This window comes from Artemia sp. Qi Xiang Cuo, chromosome 3 (genome assembly GCF_049724085.1).
Source record: "Artemia sp. Qi Xiang Cuo chromosome 3, ASM4972408v1, whole genome shotgun sequence".
Classification (NCBI taxonomy): Eukaryota; Metazoa; Arthropoda; class Branchiopoda; order Anostraca; family Artemiidae; genus Artemia; species Artemia sp. Qi Xiang Cuo.
Window position 1 is genome coordinate 50,679,317 of NC_142796.1, and position 21,856 is coordinate 50,701,172.

The 21,856-nt window shown below is 34.4% G+C and overlaps 1 protein-coding gene across 2 annotated transcripts in view; it reads left to right on the top strand.

The window, feature by feature from the left end:
- Tpst (tyrosylprotein sulfotransferase) overlaps positions 1–21,856 on the top strand; it is an 87,306-nt gene that overhangs the window by 63,256 nt on the left and 2,194 nt on the right. Inside the window, exons 5-7 of one of the 2 annotated variants that reach the window (XM_089086998.1) lie at positions 2,553–2,645; positions 5,700–5,860; positions 10,615–10,938. In XM_089086998.1, the coding sequence (XP_088943124.1) occupies positions 2,553–2,645; positions 5,700–5,860; positions 10,615–10,897 (537 nt within the window). In that variant the 3' untranslated portion in view covers positions 10,898–10,938. Of the gene's footprint in view, positions 1–2,552; positions 2,646–5,699; positions 5,861–10,614; positions 14,814–21,856 lie in introns of those variants that run through there. The other variant, XM_089086997.1, reaches the window with a different exon arrangement.

Genomic DNA, 21,856 nt, shown 5'->3' on the forward strand with positions numbered 1-21,856 from the left:
AAGCTACCAAAAACTGCGACAAATTGTTGTAAAATGTTAACCACTCATTGGTAATTTTCGTAATAAGTCTAAATATGGCCACCGAGTATTTTGCGTTTTTTTTTTACAATTATTGCCTTTATGAAGTGCCGCCCATTGTTTCTGAGAAGAAATTGATTATATTATGAAACTAATAAAACGACCTGGTAATGCAGTGTGGTAACACTCACACAGAGTACTCTTCAAAATAACTCATGAAAGTGCCTCGAACACCGCAAACTATCACTTAGAAGCCTACTGGACCACACCGTCACAAAAATTATTGAACTTATAATATTTTTCGGGATGGCTAAGTGTCTGAATCCAAGGAACCACTACAAGACATATAAAGTGAAAAAAATCAGTACTTTGCCTTAGGACATAAAAAATCAGTTTGTTAGTAAAGTACGGATACCCCATTATGGTGAATATCAACATCTTGAGAGAATTCATAAACTGAGTTCTACCTTATGGATTAATTGAAGTATCAGTTTAGGCATGAATACCCTAGCCTACTGTGAATTATTCTAAAGCCAAACCGAATAAGTCGAAGTTTTGCCATAAAAAGTTAGAAAAATACAGAAACAACTCAATTTTTTGTTTTTGGCCTTAATGATGTAACCCTCCTGCCTAATCCCTGTTAAGGCTCTTGGAAATATCATTTATAGATTTTAGAAGTTCTGACAAGATAAATTAAATGCAGCAAGCAAAGAAGTAAATCGGAAACAGCCTCGAATAATGCTTCTCAGTGCTAAATAGACAACCACCTAGGTATTGGCTGGTGAAATGGGAGCCTGGTGATAAATGGTCCATTACCTTACCGTTACCTCAAAGATTTTGACATGATTTTATGTATACTACCAAATACCGAACTAAATCTCAAAGATCAATTGCCTAGCAGTAGTCGTAAAAATTTTTTAATCGCCTTCTTCCAAATAAATATTTCTTAAAACATCTTGCTTCTTTTTTAGTATTTTCCAACTCATTTGGCCTTGTGAAAAATTAAATCAGAATTGTTTTGACCTTATATTACTTGGCTACTTATTATATTACCTACATTACTCATATGCTTCTTATTCTTCAATACCCCTACCTTGTATGGGGGCCGTTTGTTGAAAAGGGTGGTTTCCTCTCTCAAGAGCTTGAAAGAGGGGAACGAAGAATAGTCTTGGTAATTGTAGGTACAACTGCTTGATTACAAAGATATTGCGTCTCTTTAAACTGAAGATAGTCTGAAAGGTGGAAGCAGCTAATTTTGAAATGAAGCAAGTCTATTCTGATAAATCAAACTCACTGCCATATTTTTCCACTGCATTCTCCCAAAAACACCCTCTCGTTCTCGGCTTGCTCTAGCATTATCAAAAGTGTGACAAAAGTTCTTCTTCTGTTTCAGCGAACGTGGTCTTTTCAGTCAAGACTATTCAGCCCTTTTCCTTCTAACTCACTCTATGAGTTGGGATGAGTGACTCCAAGTAGTTGCTCCTTACTTAGCTTGTTTTGGCTTGAATCTGATTAGATATCGTGCAGTAAATCTTCTGATTCTAGGAGTTGAAATATCAGAGGACAAAAATTCTTTGTTTAATTCGTTTATGCTGCTTCTTTTGCTAACATATATAGCAGGTATAGGTAGCGTAGACTTTCTAACATTACCCAAGTCCGGTTCTCTCTAGTCTTCACTGGGCAAACATGTTTTAATGTTCTGTTACTAACACACATTCATAAGGTTACTACCACATACTTTTGATGTTACTGCCACACAACCTAATTTTTGGTTTATGATAAGGTCAAAGTAAGCTTTAAAACGGTTTGTCTACCCTCTTAAAATTTAGTTTTTTACCAAGGCATTAAGTACCAAGGACAGCGTCAATGAAATGTGATTGTTTTAACTGGTTAAGTGGAAAATTACGTGACTGTATATATCTTACAAAATTAGAAAGAATGGGTAATTCTTATTTTAATTAAATGTATAGCCCTCGTTTAAAGTGTAGTTATCTTTGGGATTCAACAGATTGCTAATCTTTGAATAAATCCTGACAAGAAACGTTGTCAAATTCAACTAATTAGCTTTTCTTGTATGTTTTCACTGATCAAGGTGGCTAATACTGACGGAAAATATAATACTACCCTAAAAAGTTTAGAATTTTGAAATAGCCCAGAGAAAAATCTAAGAAAATTGCGGTTTTTAGGTGTTGAAATCTTCGTAATTTTGAGACGTCCAAAAGAAAACCATAGAAAATTAAGATTTGCAGGTATAAACTGACCTAAAATGGGTCCAAGGGGAAAACCTCTTTTATTTTGATGGCAATGGTGCTTAAAGAAATCAGTGGAAATGGGAAAAGAGTAAAGAAGATAAAACGGGAATAAATGGAAAGAATTCCTTTTGGAGGATTATAAATCTCCGAAGCATTGGGATAAATTTGAAATAGAAGTTATGAAAGCTGCTTAAATGTCACAAAAAAATATAAAATGTGTTCAGAAGGCAAGAAACTATTTTATTTAGATGTCATTTGTATTTCAAAATGTTTATTTTTTAGGTTACTATAACTGGATTTGATTTGAAAAGTTATGAATCTTGCATGAAAAAGTGGAATCAAGCCATTGAAACAATGTACAATGAATGTAAAGCAGTAAGTTTCTTTTTTCTCGTTTGTATTTTGATCTTTGTCTTAATTTTATCCGAATTCCAAATATTTGTTTCTGCCTGATTGTTGATTAAGATGAGGTAAGTCGTATAGTTTTTATATTTGAGAAACTACTATCATAAGCTCTGATTAAAAAAAAGAAATAAAGATCCCCCTGAGCCATTGCTCTGCACATACGGCGTCGAATCCATGTTTCAGATGATGGGTCTGTTTTACAGGGACAAGTAGCAAGCTCGACGCCCTACCTTTCCGCAGTCGATAAGCTCTAATGACTCAGAATCAAATTCAAAAGAACTAAGACAAAGAATCTGTATAAAAATAGGCTAAGATGAGTAAAGATACGATCAGTTTAACGCAAAAAAGTTAATCTTAGGGCAAAATAAATGTTAGGTCACCATTTTCCAAAGGACAGGGGTCTCTATCCATTCTTCTCTGCGCTGCACGTGACTTGTTTCGCAATAGTGAAAGCTTTTCGTGTGAAAGATAATATTGTAGCCCCAAGGGTGAGAAAACAGGATAATTTTAATTGCGATCGCTGATTTGTTATTATTAAAAATTTTCTTATGTTCTCATTTATCCGCTTTTAATGCTATTTTATTACAAAACGAAATTTGCTGTAGTAATTATTTTTATTAATTATAATAAAAATTGTTGTATCCCCTTTTCTACATTAACTCACTGTCTCAAAAGAAAATATTACGTAAGCTCATTTATTAGGGGGATGGGGCCCTTAGACCTTAGATCATCCTGTGTTTCCAGAGGCGCTTAGAACATCCAAGAAGAGTCGCTAGTCGTCCCTCATCGCTGCGACCGTCGAGACATCCTCCCATTCAGGTTGAAGCGAGGCATTGTAATTTAAGAGGTCAGTTCAGTAGCTACCTCGTAAGGTGTTTTGAGGGGGTGGTCTTCTTCTTGTGGTACTATGTGGCTTCCACTGGAATATGGCCTCGGGCATGTGAATCACATGCCCGAGGTATCTTCACTTCCAGTATTTGATAACTTCAGTAATCAGTGGCGGAGATATTTTCAGTCATACAGTAGCGTTCATTATATATTGGGTCCAATGGATATTTAGAATGCGCCTTAAACAAGTATTCTCGAACGCGAAGAATTTCCTTTCAAGGTGTTGGTCTAAGTTCCAGATTTTGGAACCATAGAAAAGCGTCGAGAGGACGTTGTTGTTTAAAAGCCTCAGATCAGACCCCCTTTGTACAGGCCAATGAGCCTTTGGGGGAATAATATCATGTAATATTGTATTTGTATCTAATGGAGAATAAAATTTATCTTATCTTATTGAGTCGGAGAGAGTACTGCTGGTTATGCCGATTTTGGTTCAGTCTCATGAAAGATCCATTTGCCTCGCCGTATCTGACCTTGACTTTTCTGTGGCAGGAGTCGGTGTTGTGGATGGTACGTCCTAAATATTTGAACTCCAAGACTTGCTCAATGATCTCCATAGTACAGCGTAATTCAAGTGGAGATACAGTTTTGGGCATACTTTTGTTTTGTTGGCGTTGATTTTTAGGCCAAAAAATTTGGCAGTGTCTCTGACTTGGTTGAGGTGTTGCTGATGGAACAGAGAGCTCAGTTTCAATTTCAGAAGAAGTAGATCACTTATGCTGCACAAAGACTTAAACTCAAGTAAATGAGCCATAAGGCAAGACTGAAACAAATGAAACCGAGTTTTGAAATCAAGTTTTGACTCTTCATTAATTGTTTCCGCATGGGAATGGACATATTTTGTATTTCAATTAAAATGTACAGTTTATACTCTTTTTATATCACTTTATACTCCTTTCTGTAAATTAAATTTAAAAACCGCAAGTTTTTTCTACTGAAAGTAAGGAGCAACATTAAAACTTAAAACGAACAGAAATTATTACGTATATTAGAGGGTCTTCCCCTCTCTATTTATGCTGATGTCTTAGAGTTCTTTAAAAAATGCTTCTCATTCAAACTCAACGGCCCTTATGATTGAGCAGTCTTTCTTAACCAATTGTGAAAAAAAGTCAAACTTTGTTTAGTTTCGAGGATGGGTCAATCCTCCTCATATATGGAATAATTTCTGTTCGTTTTAAGTTTTAATATTGCTCCTTACTTTAAGTTGAAGATGTAGAAAATCCCACCACCCTCCCCCCCGAAAAACCCCCCTCCTCCAAAAAAAAATCTCGTAGTTTCCCAATAACAAATGCTATATGTGGACAATGGACAAATTTTGTAACTTACAGCCCTGTCTCCAGGGACTATTTGGGGTCATTCCCATAGGCATAGCTATTGGACCTTTCTAGTATGCTGAATCAAGTGGCTATCTCAACATTTTGATCAGATATTTTTGGGGAAAAATAGGGTATGGGAGGAGGGTCTGTCGCCCATCAATCTTTTTGGTCACTTAAAAATGGCACTAGAACTTTTATTTCCGTTTGAGTGAGTCCCCTCTCGATCTTCTAGGGCCATTGGTTTCATACGATCACCCTTGGGAAAAAAAGATACACGCATCCGTAATTTTTCTTCTGGCAAAAAAAAATATACTAAATTTGACATTTTTATAGATAGGAACTCAAAATCTCTACAGTAGGGTTTTCTGATATGCTGAAGCTTATGGTGTGATTTTAATTAAGATCACTTCGATTTTTGTTGTTTCCCCCTATCTCGAAAATCAGACAGATATTTCAGGCTCATAGCTTTTGATGGGTAATATTAAACTTAATGATTTTTATATATTTAGATATAAGCATAGAAAGCCAATGTTTTAATGCATATATTTCTATAAAAATTTTGTTTTTTTTAGAGTTTTTGATACTATAGGGACAAGTCACTCTATGCTTACAGTTCGTTACTGCGAACTGTTCGAAATCGGTTCTGATTTCAGTCAGCACAGCCAAATACTGGCTAATTAATTCTTTTTTAAACCTTTGCGAAGGATCATAACTTCAGGCATCAATCAATTGTGATCATGGTAAAATTGTTGCTTCTTCCCCCGCCCCTTTCTACATTTACTCTAAGACTCAAAAGTAGATAGTTAAAGTGCTACTTTTTTAGGTCGGCTCTACTCGCTGTATGATGGTCTACTATGAACAGCTGGTTTTGCATCCAAAAGATACAATGAATCAAGTCCTGAAGTTCCTCGATCTATCCTGGGATGAAGCCGTTCTGCACCACGAAGAATTAATCAACAAGCCAGGTGGAATTTCTCTCTCTAAGTAAGTGTAATGTTGATCCTCAAACACCCTGTATTACTAGACCCTTTGTTGGTGTGCCTATAAAGAGAGGGGGTATATTTTTTAAAAGGGGTTAAAAAAGGAGGAAAATTTATAGTGTCTATCCTTATCTATTCGTTGAATTTTTCCAGGGCATAGTTACTTCATGCAAGGTTGGCAATACCAGCCATGATTAGGACAAACAATGTTTCAGGGCCTGTGCTTAAAGACCTCCTGAAATAATTCGATGCGCTATCTGTCAACACAGGCAGGTTGTCAGCTTTTCAGATTATTTATTCAGCCTTTCAGTTGATTACGAGATTATTTTTCTATGTAATTTGACAGATTTTGCCTCGTAATTCTGGAGCAAAAAACTACTAATATTAATAGCTTATCTAATTTTGCAGAGGCATAGTTACATCATAGGTGGTTGGCAAGGCACGATGTTTATTGCAACCTGAGAGCGAAATTATCCTGTTCTGTAAGTAAGGAAGAAAGGAAAGAAAACTGAAAGGAGATCCTTTGTCATTCAGCTTAGTGTTTTCTTTCTTTTAAATGGTCTAAGTGGGGACTGTTATTAGCCACTGTTGCTTAGTGCCAGAGAATTAGATTCTATCTTTGTAACTGGTGTTGTAAAATTAGCGTAAAATAAAAACTCGGTGAGTAAAATTGGTAAAATAAGGTACTCCCTAGGAAATACGGTGTAAAATCGGTGTTTTAGAGTTACCCTGTAGCTACAAGACCAGTTGAGCATTTCTTTTTAAGCATCACTTTCAGCTTTTAATGAAAATTTTTTAATGATTCTGATTTTCCTTTGCTCAAAAAAGGTAATTCCCCTTCATCTAGAGCTTCATCAATTTAATTAACTGTCTAGTTTTTCCCTTTGGTAATCTTGAGCCTAGATTAATATCTCAACAGTTGGACAGTGCCTGATTTCGGACATCCATTTTGTAAAAAAGAAAAATGAATAAAAAAATTTAATCAATAAATTAAATTTACCATTATTTGGGAGTAAAATCATATTAATCCTTTTTTTCTACATTTAAACCTAAGAAATGTTACCCTAACAGCCTTGCATTCAGCCATAGCCATATTCATCCACATTCCTCACATCAGATATATTTTATTGTTCATTTATATGTAAAAGTATCAAAGGCAATTAAAAAAGAGGCTTATTACACTTTGATGATTTCGATTAACTAAGCACTGGATTATAAGAGCGGAAGATTCACTCACTTTCAAAGTCATTGAAAATCTCTTAAGGAGGGTCTGCTTAAAAGTCTTGCTTAGCTCCTTACTATATATTTTCTTATTCCGGTTATTGGGCCTATTCCAAACCCCCCCCCCCCCAACGAAAGTCTTGGATACGGCCCAAAGGATTATATATCAATTTCTACCTCCACCCTCCCATTGTCTCTCCCTTAGATCTAATTCTATATTTATCTGCAGATTCTTTCAAAACAACTGCTGAAACACAAGGGCCGTTAAACTAGAATAAGAATTTCTTTTAGACACTGTAGTCAGTAACAACTCATTCGGTTGCAATTCGTTGAAAAGCAGGATAAATCTTAGAAAAGGACAGTGGAACTTTTGATTTCCAATTGACTGATCCCCCTCCAAAGCTTATTCGACCACCCCTTCCACATGCAGTGCTTCTGGGAAAAAATAAATTAATAAACTAATACATTGAACCCTTATGGGTCTTTACTATAGGTAGTGGAACACGATTGTCCCTGACTTAAACAGGAGAGTATGAAATGTTACTTTCCCTATTAATGAAAATCAAGAATTATCCAATGGGAAAATAGGGGAAATGTTCCTCTGGGGAGAGGGGAATATTCCGTGGGGGGGGGATAAACATCGGCTCGCGGAGAAAAGACGGCATGAACACAAGATTTCTCTGAGATATGAAATTTAAAATAAAAATGAGGATATTGATTCTGCTTTGTCCTTCCACATTGTTTAAAGTCCAGATTATGTAGTTCTTTTGATGAGGCAACTTTAATATTTGAAGCAAATGGCTTCCCATATTCTTTTAGGAAGGCAATTGAAATTAAAAAAAAAATCTATAAATAGATATCCTTCTTTAAATAGTGACGCTGGAGATATTCCTATAAACCCAAATTACAATAACTTAAAATTAAAGGATTCGAATAACATTTTTCTTCAGTTTAAATTAAGATCCTCTGACCAAACTTTTAATGAAAATTAGGTCAGTAGATAAGCTAAGTGAATCAGTAAGCAGGAAATTCTTGTCCAATCTAATTGGTGAGTTATCTTTCTTTCATTATGGCTTGGTTTTTGGTATGCTTAATTCAGTCTTTCTTCTGCTCAGTTAGAGTTAATTCAAAAGGTTAATTGTTTTTTTTGTAGCACTGAAGACGGATGGGCGGTAGTCCCTGACGAAATATCTGCCTCTATCATTTTCGCTTTCTTTTTGTCCGCTGGCTGACATTATCCTCATTTGTCTCGGCTATTTAATGCTATTATGTTTTTCTTGTTTGTCATATGTCAGACCTGCTTGTATGTCTGCCTTTAACAGTTCACAGAACTAATGTAATTTTATTTCAGCTAGTATTTCACCATTTTAAAATTATAATTACCTGTACTATAATACACTTAGGCCTAAGTCAGGCAAACCGCCTTTTAAACCGCGGTCCACAGCTATACACAACACAAAATAAGATTTAATCCTATTTCTACAAGCCTCTTCGCTTTTCTGTGCTCTGAAAATTGCAAGGTATCGTAAGATATTTCAGCAAAATAAGTAAAATACCCGTAAAATACGTAAAATATGTAAATCACGTAAAATACGTAAAATACCAATTTTACGGGGGTCCGTAAAATTACGGTGAAATACGTAAAATACAAAATTTTACCGTGACCAGTTTTACCAGTTACAACACTATTTGTGACACGTCAGCACTTTTCATGAGAAGGAAATTTGCGCTGATTTGCTTTCACTATCATTGAAGGTCGAAGAAAAAATGAAGTTGACATAAGGTTATTAGCCGAGAAAACACTGAGAGAGCATGGTATCAAATGGGAGGTAAAACTGAATAAAACAAACGTTGAATAAAATGCCTTAAATGGAGGTTTTGAGATTTCATGGTTCGTGAATAGGTTTGAAGATTAATGTTAAGAATGTTAAGTCACCAAGACTAGGAGTAAATAAAGCTAAAGGGATGATGCTAGGCAACAGACATTCAATCAAGTGGGTAGGTGTTCTCACCTGGGTGGCATTATTAGTAAGGACGGTGGATGCAGCGAAGGTGTAAAAAGTAGAATAGCCAAGTCGCAGTGTGTGTTTTTTCACACTTGAACAAGGTTTGGAAGAATAGGCTTCGAAATAAGGTTTGAAAGTTTCGAACTAAAATTAGAATATTGGAATCCACAGTTAAGACAGTGGTTAAGGAATGCTAATTGGGCACTTTAAAAGATTGATATTCTCTAAACGTTTTATAAGGGAATTGACAGTTTTTGGTGCTCGTTTCTCTGACCTTATATCAAACAATAAACTTTACGAAAATGAGATTTTATTCCACTTTCTATGGAATTTTTTATTCGTTTAATATGTCACTAATTTAATAAGAGCCGAATTGAAACAAACCAAAAATTATAGTGAAAAAAAAAGTCACTAGAATGTACTGATTTTTGGGTTGATTTTGTGATTTTATTCTTTAGGCAATATAAAAAACCACTAGAAATAGTGATAAATCATTAGGGGTGGCAACCCTGGGTAACGCCCATATAAACTGGCCTTTTTAAATGAAATGCCCCACTTGCAACCGAGTGCCGAATTAGCTGCACCTGGAGCTATTTATTGCGTCAATCATTTGCAATTAGGAAACCCCCAAAAAAATATTTTTCATAAAACTAACTACATAAGAGAACATATATAAGGAGAATTGACCCCATTACATTAGGAAAGAAAGTTTAAGATGGCTGGGCCACGTCTTATGGATGAAGGACGATAGATCGCCAACTCCTGTTTTGCGTCTACCCATCTGGGTTGGGAAAGGTTGTAACAAAGAACTTAAAGGAATCGGAACTTCATCAGAGGAGTAAAGAGAGGAGCCTGCGCAGCTGGTTAACCTCAAGCAGCTTGGTATTGAAATGAGTTGTTAGTAACTGTAGTAGTTGTATATACTCTGAGATTTAACCGTCCACTACTGGCAAGTATTTACAACGCTACCGCTCTGCCACATATATTATATGTGACCCCTTTCTGGAAATTATTGGCAAACCGTGAAAAGTCTAAAATACGCTTTTTATTTTTCCGTTTTGACAAGTACCTACTAAAATTGCCACCTTGGACAAAAAATAGTTTTCGGATTCGGCGCTACAACCTAGCGGACCCAAATCTAGCTGTTGAGACACTTCTTAGCCGGCAAAAAACAAAACCAACAATTCTAAAGCACGAGTGGGCAAGTTTGCTTGTTTTCCTTTTTTTTTTCTTTTTTTTTTTCTTTTTTTTTTCTCCAGAAGTTGTTGTCCTTGTTGCTATTTTCGAAGAAGTTGTTGTTTCTGTTGTAATTTTTGAGTATGTTATCTTTCTGTTTCCTCTTTTCGTACTATTTTGTATACTATTTAAGAAGTTGTTGCTTTTGTTGTTACTTTTTAGTATGTTTTCTTTTTGTTTCCTCTTTTCGCATTCTTGTATGCTCTGTCATTGTAAATTTATTGTATACGACGGGTTTTCAATATATTATTATTATTATTAAAGTTATTATCTAAATTTATTTATTTACTTATAGGGTGGAAAGGTCTTCGGATCAAGTTATCAAGCCAATCAACTTAGAAGCTTTGACCAAATGGGTAGGAAAAATACCTCAAGATGTTGTTGACAAAATGGAGGAATTAGCGCCAATGTTAAAAAAGTTGGGTTATGACCCCAATGGAAATCCACCTAACTATGGAGATCCTGACGCTTTTGTTCAGCAAAATACACTTCAAATTAAGAAGCAAGAATATGTCTGGGTGAATAAAACCAAAGTTTTACTGACAGAAAAATTAGTCGATCTAAAAAAAGTGAACTAATGTGCAATCCTTTTTACATCCTACATTAGCGGATATTTTTGGTAAGCTTATTATTACGTTGATAATATTTGCTATTCAAAAATACTCAGGGAAGACCAAAAATTGGCGAAAATTTTGCAAAACTGGTTTAGAAAGTGTCTGTATTGTTCGTCATTTTGAATGAAAAGATAACTATAACAGGGGAAAATTCATTTTTCTTTCTGTCTTTAAGAAGATTCAATCCTGAAGCTATCAAAGGGAGTCTTGACGTCATTGTCCATTGTTTTTTTATAATCTAGCCTCTTCTTCCTTATTGCTTTTCTTAGAACGATTAGATGCTCAACGATAATGGAACATAAAGTCATTATTTCGTGAAATCACCCCTGGAGTTTGTTTACGTACAGTTGTTTCTTATCACAAACCATGGTTATTGTTATCAAAGTCAGTTCTACATAACTACGTCCTTTTCATATAGAATGGTTAATTAAGTCAAAATTTTCAGCGCTAGGCTGGAAGGGATTTTCCAGGATTGTCAAGGGGGGTGCTAAATGGGGTTTGGTTAATTATCCCCCCATCTTGGTTTGAAAAATACCTTGTTTTTGGTGTTTTCATTTGAAATATCGAAAGAAAATAGATCCCCATCCCCCGCAAGATTTTGGAAGATACTCTATTTTATGTCTTCGTGAAAAAAAAAAACGAAAAAAAAAACTTGGGCCCTTCCCCCGCCCCTACATCTTGTGAATTGTTGCTCCTGGTGTAAAGGCTGAGTGTCACAGACCAAAACTATACAAAGCCATTGAACCTAGGAAGCTCTAAAAAGAGCTATAAATAGAACAGAAAAGGTTATACTATACAAGGCTGTCAAAAAAAGAGCTGTATAAGCCTGCAGGCTTTATGGTTATACGTCATACGACTAATTTGAGATAAATATAAAAATAATAGCGTTGCAAAATGGGATAATATTTTGATCCAGCATTGAACAAACTAAAGTAGATAATTCTGGATATATGAGGGATTTCACTTTTGTGCAACGGCAAGCAAATATCGGAATTTCTTAAAACTAGTAAAAGAGCAATAAAGATATTGAAAAAGCCAAAAGTCATAATCTCCAACTCAAATCAAGGTACAAGAAAAAATACTTGGAGCAAATGAAGGAGAAAAATTTATATAATGAAATACTATTTAAAAATAGTGACTTGAAAATAGCGACTAAGAACCAACCTAGATAAAAATTGAATGATTAAAAATTTGCTTTAGAGTTTATTTTATTTAAAGCACTTGGATAAGTTAGTCCTTTGCCAGGTTTTGAAGTGTGGGAACTTCTATTAGGTTGTGAAGTAATTAACGTCCCCTGATTTCTGTTGAAAAAGTAAAGATTCTGACTATTTATGGCACTTTGCGCACCCAAATTGATTTTATTTTGATTTTCATCCTTTGGAACTACTATTTTGTCCATGCTTTGAGGGCGAGATATGCAATTTGAGTGTACAAAATAGTAAGCTTACCATAGATTACTATCATTTATATATTTTGTTATTCATTTAGTCTTGAAATGGAAAAGAGAACAATATTTTCAAATGCCTATTGTAAAACTGAATTTTGGGCCAAAGAGCATACCAACTTTCGGCCTAAAATTATCCAGAATTTCTGTATTTTAAATCGAACAAGAAATTTTTAATTTGAATTCAAGTTTCAAATTGGACAAAAAGAGGAATACTGGATAAAATTTGAAAACAAGCTTAAGTTTTATCTAATTTGACTAACTTAGTTACCCCTCCGCTTCTAATCACTGCTAGTGTTACTATTAACAACTCACTGCAGCACTAAGTCGCCTTGGCCCACAGAGATGCGTATGCTCTTCCGCCACTCCAATATATTCAAAGTATCACTCTTTGCCCCCTCCTATAAACTTCCAGCTTCCTTTAAATTCTTCCTTAAGAAGGCTATCCTCATTGATCAAATAAATATCCAGTTTGATCATTGCATTGCATTTTTCTTATGATTTCACATATTAAACTCTATGTGCATATAAATGTCATCTGATTGTCTAAAAGCAGCACTGTTTCTTATAAACACGCTAAGGCCTATTCAAATTATGATGCTATTAGCCATAATAATGGCGAGAACCAAATAAGGAAAGGTTTGAGGGAAATTAGAACTTCTTGATAGGGTATAAAAAGGAAGGCTATGAATAGATTGGGGTGGGGAGGCGCGTGTGTAGCTGTGTTGGCCTCAGGCAGCTTAATACTGCAGTAAGTTGCTAGTAGTGGTAGTAGAGAACTAAACAATATGCCAAACTGATAAGAGGGGAAGTTTGGTGCGTCGACCCGGGTTTAATGGTGGTCAATTGGGCCACTAATGGTGCAGAGTGACCCACTAGAACTGGAAAAATTGGTAAAAGATTTTTTTTATAGCTGACAGTCTGTTTTATTCACAGGCCCAGATATACCGATAGGCTCGGTCCTAGGGGCAGACAATTCCAGAGGGTGCGATAAATTATCACTGAGTGATTTTTTCTTAACAAAAACTAGACTGATGTGATTTAACGTCAAAGTGTCTGGTGCCCTCTGCCACCGCGCTACTAAGTCACAAAAAAGTGATTTAAAACCAACACAGGCATTCCGTAGCCACTTGTAAACTGTCAGATGTCTCCCTAGAAAGGCAGCTTAGAGTTCGATGTCCTCTCTCTCTTTCATTACTTTTGGCTTATCAGTTGCGTTCTTGGAAACTTACACAACGACATATATATATGTACAAATTAGGGAAATCGGGAATAGGATTGTTAATGAAAAAGACCTCCATGTGCAGTTATGCAGTATATGGTAGTAGTTGGCGCCAAATTAAAAAAAATACACGTGGGTGAAAAATCACCACAAAGTCCTGTGATGGCGGAATGGGTTTGATCTCAGCTGGGTAATACGGGCCCCATGGTTCAAACCAGGTGTAGCAACAAACTGCAGGGGCGACGCAAAAACCTTAGTAGTCAAGAACCGTCGTTAATCCAATATAATACAATACTAAAGCAGCACAAAATAAGCCACAATTATATGACACGAAACAGCTTAAGAAAATATAGCTTTCTCAGTGATGTAGTTGTCTTTGAATATCAATAGATTTTTTATAGAGGGAAAGTATTGTCAAATATTACCAATTACTTATTTGTGTTTATGGTTTAATGTGGCAACATTGATGAAAATGTGGTACTACCCCAAAAACTTCATAGTTTTTAAACAACTAAAAGAAAATCTTAGAAAAACATGGTTTTCAGATATGAATCGACCTAAGATGGGACCCGGGGGCCAAAAAAGTTTTAATTTTGATGTTTCTTGTACTTAAATGCTTTTGGTTGGGAATGCTTGATGGGTTAGCTGTATTTTTCTCAGAGACGAACTTTGTTTCCTCTTATTAGTTTTTCAATACTCTTTACATTGGACTCTGACTTACTCTTAAAAATACTGAGACGTACTTTAAAAAGCGGTTTTGGAAAGAGAGGCCTTCTAGTAGAATGTGACTTATTTTAAAGCGACATCGAGCTAAGCAGTGTATAGTTTAGCCTGAAACTATTAACATTCTCCCTTTTTAAAACTGCTTTAGTGACTACTTGCAACTCGCAGCAGCACCAACCCGCCTGAGGGTAACAGCTGCGCAGACTCATAATAAAGGTATTCACAAAAAATCATAACACGTTCTGGTGACTTAAAAGTGATCTTTTTTTTTCAGTTTCTATTTGACTAACCCCATATTGAAATTAACTTGAACACTTTGTCGAGGCTGATCTTTCAGCTGCATATACATATTCTATCTTCTTTTTTTTCAAAAATAAAATTAACGCATTTATCTCCTGAACAATTTTGAAAACGCAAATACGTTGTTTTCACTTTCAACTGGAAATACAAACAAAACTGGCAATATAGGCTCTTTGGACTTCTCCGATATTTTTTTTTGTTTTCATTTGCACTTTCTCTGTTTTCCTTTTGTCGTTTTTTTTTTTTTTTTTTTTTTTTTTTTTTTTTTTTTTTTTTCTTCTTATAAGGATAATCAATTTGGTAAACGGCTGGCTCAGATTTCTCTGCCTTCGATTAGGAACTTTGACTTAGTACTTTGTAAACATTGTTCTCTTTTGAATATTTCAAGTTTAAGTCACAATTGTGTTTTTTACGCTTTGGGGTCTCTTATGTGTGATTATGTAACACTTATCATGACTTTGATATGTTCAAATAGTGTTGTCTTATTCTGTAAAAAAAAATATTATTCATTTTTTTATGCCTAAAGCATAAGTTAAAATGTGTAGTTATTTGCAACAGTCAATAGTGAATAAAGGAGTAGTGTTTTTTTCGTACGAAATTAATATCAACTACCTAGTATTCGAGCACTTCAGCTGTATCTCTAATGACCCTCGTCAATGACAAAAAAAATGATTTATCGAAATTGACCCAGTTAAGAAAAGACGTGTGGAAGGCAATAAAGATATAAAGATCAAAGACTGTTTATAATTATTTGGTGCTTTTCGACGTCTTTTTTTGGGCTGTGGATTTTGTCAAGTTGTAAAATGGTTCTTTGTATGTACTAATGCTTTATTTGTTCTCATCTATGACGTCAGTTAGACATTCGAATATTATGTAGTAACATCACTATCATATGAAAAACTTTCTATTTCTATATTTATTGGATATGTTTTAGGCTAAGTTCTGGCATAAGACGGTGAATTTTGTTAAGAAAAAAACTACCAATCTACCTACCTATTCTCATTCCACTGGTATTTCTCATTGAAAGTAAAATTTTCATAGGGTATATTAAAGAAATTCAAAGTAAAAAAATGTAGATATTTTTGCTATGAATGAACTAAAAGCTTTTGTTTATTTTCCACAAGATTTTCTTAGCGTAAACAATACATTTTTCAACTCGTTCGTTACGGAAGCGAACCAATTGACTTACGTGAATGTTTTTGTTCATCGGGCTCGTAGATGTCAAAGAGAATTTCACTCCTGTCAGAACATAGCTTTATGGAAAGATACGCTGGTCATCTTTTTATTTCTTTGTCCAGTGATCGCAAGGGTGCCGGCAGAAATTTTAGAGGATGGGGAGGAGGCCTAAAATAATATTTCCGGGGAATTAAAGATTTTAAAAGAGGGATTTCATGACAAATAAACGTCAGGTATTTTACGATTATCGAAATATGTAGCACTTGTTCATTTTTGACGTTTTAGGGAATGGAATGGGGTTGAGGCCCCTCTACCGTCTCGTTTGGGCACCCAATAGTGATCATGTTTATTAATTCACCTTTGGTTGTTTATGCAATCCTTAGTATCTATAAGCTTTGTATTTCAAGTTGTTTTTTTTTTACAATATTTATTCGTCTATTTGTTTACGTTTTTGTCTGTTCTTTGATAACCTCGTTTCCTAGGTATTGTAAACAACTTTTTTTAAGGTAGTATTGTTTTACCTGAAACTGAAGTAGCTATTAGAAACTGCCTAACACAGAATTGAGTATATGCATAAGATACACAATTACTATCTAAATAGTGTTTGGCTTTAATTCAATGGAAAAAGTGCAATTTATTGTCTTCTAGTTAGCTCAGTAAGGAACTAAGAAAACACTTGTAAATACAAAAATGGCACAAAATGCGATTGAACAAAGAATGGACACAAACCTGCATTTGTAAACAAAGCATGTTTTTTCATTCTGCAAAACGTAGGAATTGGGTCGCAAAATTAAAGGTACTTTTTCACAATTGTGGAAAGGGTTTTCTAGCCTTTGAACAATGAAAAAAATCCAAAAAAAATCACTTTCATGAGTAATTTTTTACAATTGTTTGAGAATAGTAGGATTCAAGCCAAAAACCCACCTTCCTGAAAAAAAAACAACTTTGTTCTAAGGTTCAGGTTTCTTTTAAACATATTAAAATATATATAAAAAAAATCATAAAACATGTTTTTTTGTTTTGTTTTTTATCTGGGTTCGGGTTTTCTATTCAGAATTCATGGCTGATTGACTCTTTTACAGTAAGTATGCGTAGGTTTGACAGTTAAAAGGGGAGAGGGTGAAAACATGAAAAAAAAAATACATTTCTGGGTTACGAGAGGGGGAGGTTCTTGGAATTATTCTCAATGGGAATGGGATCCACCTACCCAGGCACGTACGCTGTATTTTTTATGGGGAGGGGGGAGGGGCAGTAACATATAAAAATATATGAAAAATAAATAAAAAGTGCCTAGAAATTCGGAAAAATTTATGATCTTGTGGGCCCGATTTTTAGAAGCCTAGTTCAAATATGCCGCCTTATGTGCACTAACGCTAAAGAATTTTGATATCTGGCGCTTAAAATGTACAAAATTCAATTCATTTTCGAATATAAGCCATTCAAATTGTTATTTTGCCATTCAATATATATATTGTAAAAGTGTTATTTTTTCTTGTAGTGATTTAATGAGAAATTAAAAGAACTTGAACTTGAAACAAAATCAGTCATACACAATAACATCCTTTGGTTTATCAGAATCGATACAAATTATTTTGTCTTTGTTTCTTCCCGGAGTTTTCCGCACCTGGACCACAGTGGTAATGCTGTTTGAAATAAAACAGAACATTTAAATTCTCTATATGGTTAAGTTTAAAATCAGGCTGTGTTTTAAAACAAGTTTTTTCTTAGGGGTTCAGGTGTCCAAACTAATTGAATACGTAGCAGCTAACATTTGATACTGTCAACTAGGGATCCAGATACTCCCCTCCCCTTCCTGCGGCTCAATCCCTTTTAATTGGAATTCAGGCTTTTTGTGGGAAAATTGAGGATCTGTAACATCTTGTTTTCTGTGACAAAGTATTGAAATGATTTGAAAGCACATTGATGTCTATTATTCTTGGTAAGCGTGTCTTTACGCTACCGAGCTCCTCATGCCTTAGTTCTTCCATAGGTAAATTGTATTTGCTTCGGCGTCGGCCTTGCGGTAGTCCTGCCCAGAAAAGTTTATTAAAGAAGCTTTTATATCTGATTGCTTTTGGGTTTATACTTGGGGGAGGGGTGATGTAGCTCCCGTATTAAATAAGTAAAATTAGATTATTTGAGATTTGAAATACTGGGTAATAAGCTTTGATTTTCATTCTTAAAAGATTTGGGAGCTGTTCGTGTATATAATAAGTAAAGCTTAAAAAAATAAGAATAAGTGCATAAAAAAACTTCTTCTTGTGTTTGTATTACGTTTATGAAATTTTAGGCTACCTAGCAATAGTTATTAATCCATTTACACAATTTAGAAAAAGGGGAAAACACAAAAATATGGGTACTAAAAGTATAACATTAAACAAAACGGAAATTTTTTATGTCAAATATGTTACACAAGAAACATTATACCACCTGCGTTTTTGCGTCAAACTCTTTTAGCCTTGGTTATCTAGACTTCTTGGAAAATAATCGGGGATTCTTATGTGGGGTAGAGGGAGTAAATAGAGCTCTTGGCTGGGGAGTTTTGGGACCTTTTTGATAAGGGCATTTGTCTCTTCTAAGTGCTAGTGGGGTTAGATAGACCTGGCTAGACTGAGTTTCTCTTTCCATGAAAGTAAAACAATAATTTTTTTTAATATTCAGGGAAAAATTTTTAATTTTTGAGGTTGGAGGGAAGTTTCAAAAGTGGCAAAATTACCCTGTTGATAGTTTCTTATTTTTATATCGATCCCTTAGTAAGTGCTTCTTTGGCCTTGTCAGGTTTAAGTTCTTCCCTATGCGAGTTAAAATTTCCCCTGGTCTGGTAAATACTGTGCATTAGCCGATAAGAGATATTATTTTCTCCTATGGTAGAACTAGGGCATGAGGGTTCCATATGAAAAGAAGTTATGTCCTAAAACTGGCATATTTCCTTTTGTGGTGTTTAGCCAGCGCAATGGAGACTGATCCGTTTCTGCTGAGCGATTGAGCTGTTACGTCAGAAGAAAATACAGTAATGTGAACCCTGGGTAAATCCACATCACCATTTTGTGTTTGTGTTTTTTATTTGGTTTCTTGCTACAAATACTCATTGTTGTTGTGTACGTCATACTGAAGATGTAATTTTTAACACTCTGAAATAAAATGAAACTTAGATGGGAAGTATACCTTTTATCCTGTCCACTATTAAGAGATTAATCGAAAATTGCAATTGTAAATATTATTATCTTGTATAAAAGTTGTGACAATCTGTTGCTGTGTATTTTTTATTCCCTTTTTATCATGCCCGGAATACCTTACATTGCTTCCTATGGTTTACTCAAAACGTGGTTTTATACAACGTTACATTAAATCTAACGAGGACTCCTATCCGCCATTGTTATTTCTTTTAAACCGTTTATTGTCAACAGTCCATGACTTGATTTTCATACCATTTATCTTTGATATTTTAGTTTCAATGTTGACAACATTAGGCTCCTAAACATGTTTTTGGCTCAAGAGCTAAAATATCGCATTATACCTAAAATATTTCATTATATCTAAACACTTGGCATATTCGATTACATATAGTTTTGGCTCAAGAGCTAAAATATTCGATTATACCGAAAATATTTCGTTCTATTTAAATATCCGACATATTCGATTATAGTATTCAATGAATGTTCGATAACATTCGAGAATATTCTATTATAGCTAAATATTCCATTATAAATGGTATTGTTTTGGCTCAAGAACTAGAATATCATATTATGTTATTTGATAAATCTTCAATTATATCCAAGATATAAGATAAAATAGGATTTTATTGGGCTTAAAAACGCAATAAACACTTCTTTTTTATGTATATATTATATATTCGAAAAGTACATAAAGTGTTTACATATCAATATAAAAATTTTGTGTAGGAACGGGGAGGGAAATGTAGGACCGTAATTAAAATATTGTTTGAAGCAGAACTGTACATAGAAGTTTTCCTTAAATATAAGTTTGAAATCTTGCCAAGTTTTGAAAGCAAATTTCATTTTAAATATGGCATAATCAGATGGTCATACTTATTGAATATGTAAAACTATATAAAGACATTTGGTAAAGTTGGCTAGGGATCCAGATACCACTCCATTCCACTAGTAGAACCTCTTAAATAATATTCTGACTTCACCCCTGCCCGAAAAGTATAGAACACTGATACGAAAAGACACTTTGACAGGGAGTTTAATCGGGATAAAACAAATTAATTCCATTGATATTGCACCATCACCCAGCAAAACTAAAAAAAAATTATAGTAAAGAAAAAAAAATCTCGGCGCTTCGTATCCAAACTATCAGATAAACTTTTTTTTAAATTATTGGCCCCCCGAAAAAAAGCAGTGTGTGTGCCTCTTTAGAATTTAGACTAGTTTTAAAATCTAAATACAGATGTGTAGTTTGGGCTTTCAGCAAAAAGAGTTCTTTTATTTTCGATCCAGCAAAGAAAATCAACAACTATAATTAACGTTTCTATTCGTGTTTTTATAATGACTCAAATTAAATATTACTTTCGTGTAATAAAGTATCTTAAAACTTCAAAAGAAGAAGATGAAGTCTTAATTCAAACGCCGTGGGAGAGGAAAATTTCAATGGGAGAATTTAAAAATACATCTTCTGAAAATGCGCACGGCAATTCTTATCATTTCTAATTTAGCTAATTAGTTTCATAACTTTGTTAGTAATGCTACATGGGGCTGTTTTATTTTCTTAGAAAAACTTGAGCTTGCGGTCTTACCAGTTTTCTATACTCTGTGCTACCGTCTTTGATTTCTGTGTTTTCTTGATGTATGCAGTCTTCTTGAAATTCAATTTTGAATTTAATTAAAATCCAGATTTAGTAAACTCATTTAAGCTTAGTTTGATTTTTTTTTTTTGGGGGGGGGGGGGGGTAACGCTGCTATTTTGTGACGCTGATAGTTTTTAATTATGATTACTGTCAGAATTTCATTTTGAAGGGGGTTCTAGTAGAGGACCGGAAGGGTATTTAGCCGATTCTAACAAATGTCTTTCTATAATTGTTTCATGTTTAAGAAGTTTGACCATCTGATTCTGGCTTCTTGATAGATCTAGTCTTTTTGGATTTCATTTCTATGGTGTCATTAGTGTGGATATGCTTGATAGAATCCAAAACTAATTCATTGCAATAGATTTGAATACTGCCTTGTTTATTTTTTTTTGTATACTCAGTGGAATAGTTTGAAGACCTTGCTTGGCTCGATCTTAGGTATGTTTTTTTTTTACAGGTCTCATAGACCAAAAATTATTTGTAACAGGATGTGAAAACTTGTATCTCATAATGTTAACAAAAATTATTAGTGACACATGTACTCGCAGTAGATGTATATACTTAATGTTTTGGAGGGGGGTCAATTTGCAGAAATGTATGAGAGTTGGCAAAATGTGTTTTTTTTTAATCTGGGGAGGGGGAGAAATTTTTTTTTTTTTCAATGGAAATTCCAAAAATAAAGGTATTCATCCATAAAAATAACAAGAAGCGGTATTTTAAAGGTCTGTGAGGGGGGGGGCAGTTATAGTTTGTAATTTTTATTTTGCAGTCGTCATATTTTGTAATTTCGCAGCTCCGTTTGATATGTTAAAAAAAATTTGTTTCCGTGAGCTCAGCACCCTTGTTTGCTTCTTATTTGCTCATCTTTCCATCTTATTACAAATGATCTTTGCTACGGATGTTTCAATCTGAGACGTTACTTTGGATATCGTTTGATCGCTGAGATTCATATATGTCCATGTACCGAATTACTTATTTAAAATTTGCTTGTATTGAAAACCTGTGAAAATTAATAAATCTTTCTGTACGGAAATGTTTAGATGATTCTCTAATAAAAAGTCTTAAGTTATATCACAATTCTGGCTTGGTAAATGTAGATATGAAATTAATTGGTTCAGTGATGTGAGTATCTTGTCCTTTTAGTACAAGTTGCATCTGAAAGCTTGTTGCAAAATCGCATGTTTCAGACAGAACATGAATCTTTAGGTTGTTGTAGTAGGAATTCCTCAATGTTCATTGCTGCCAAAT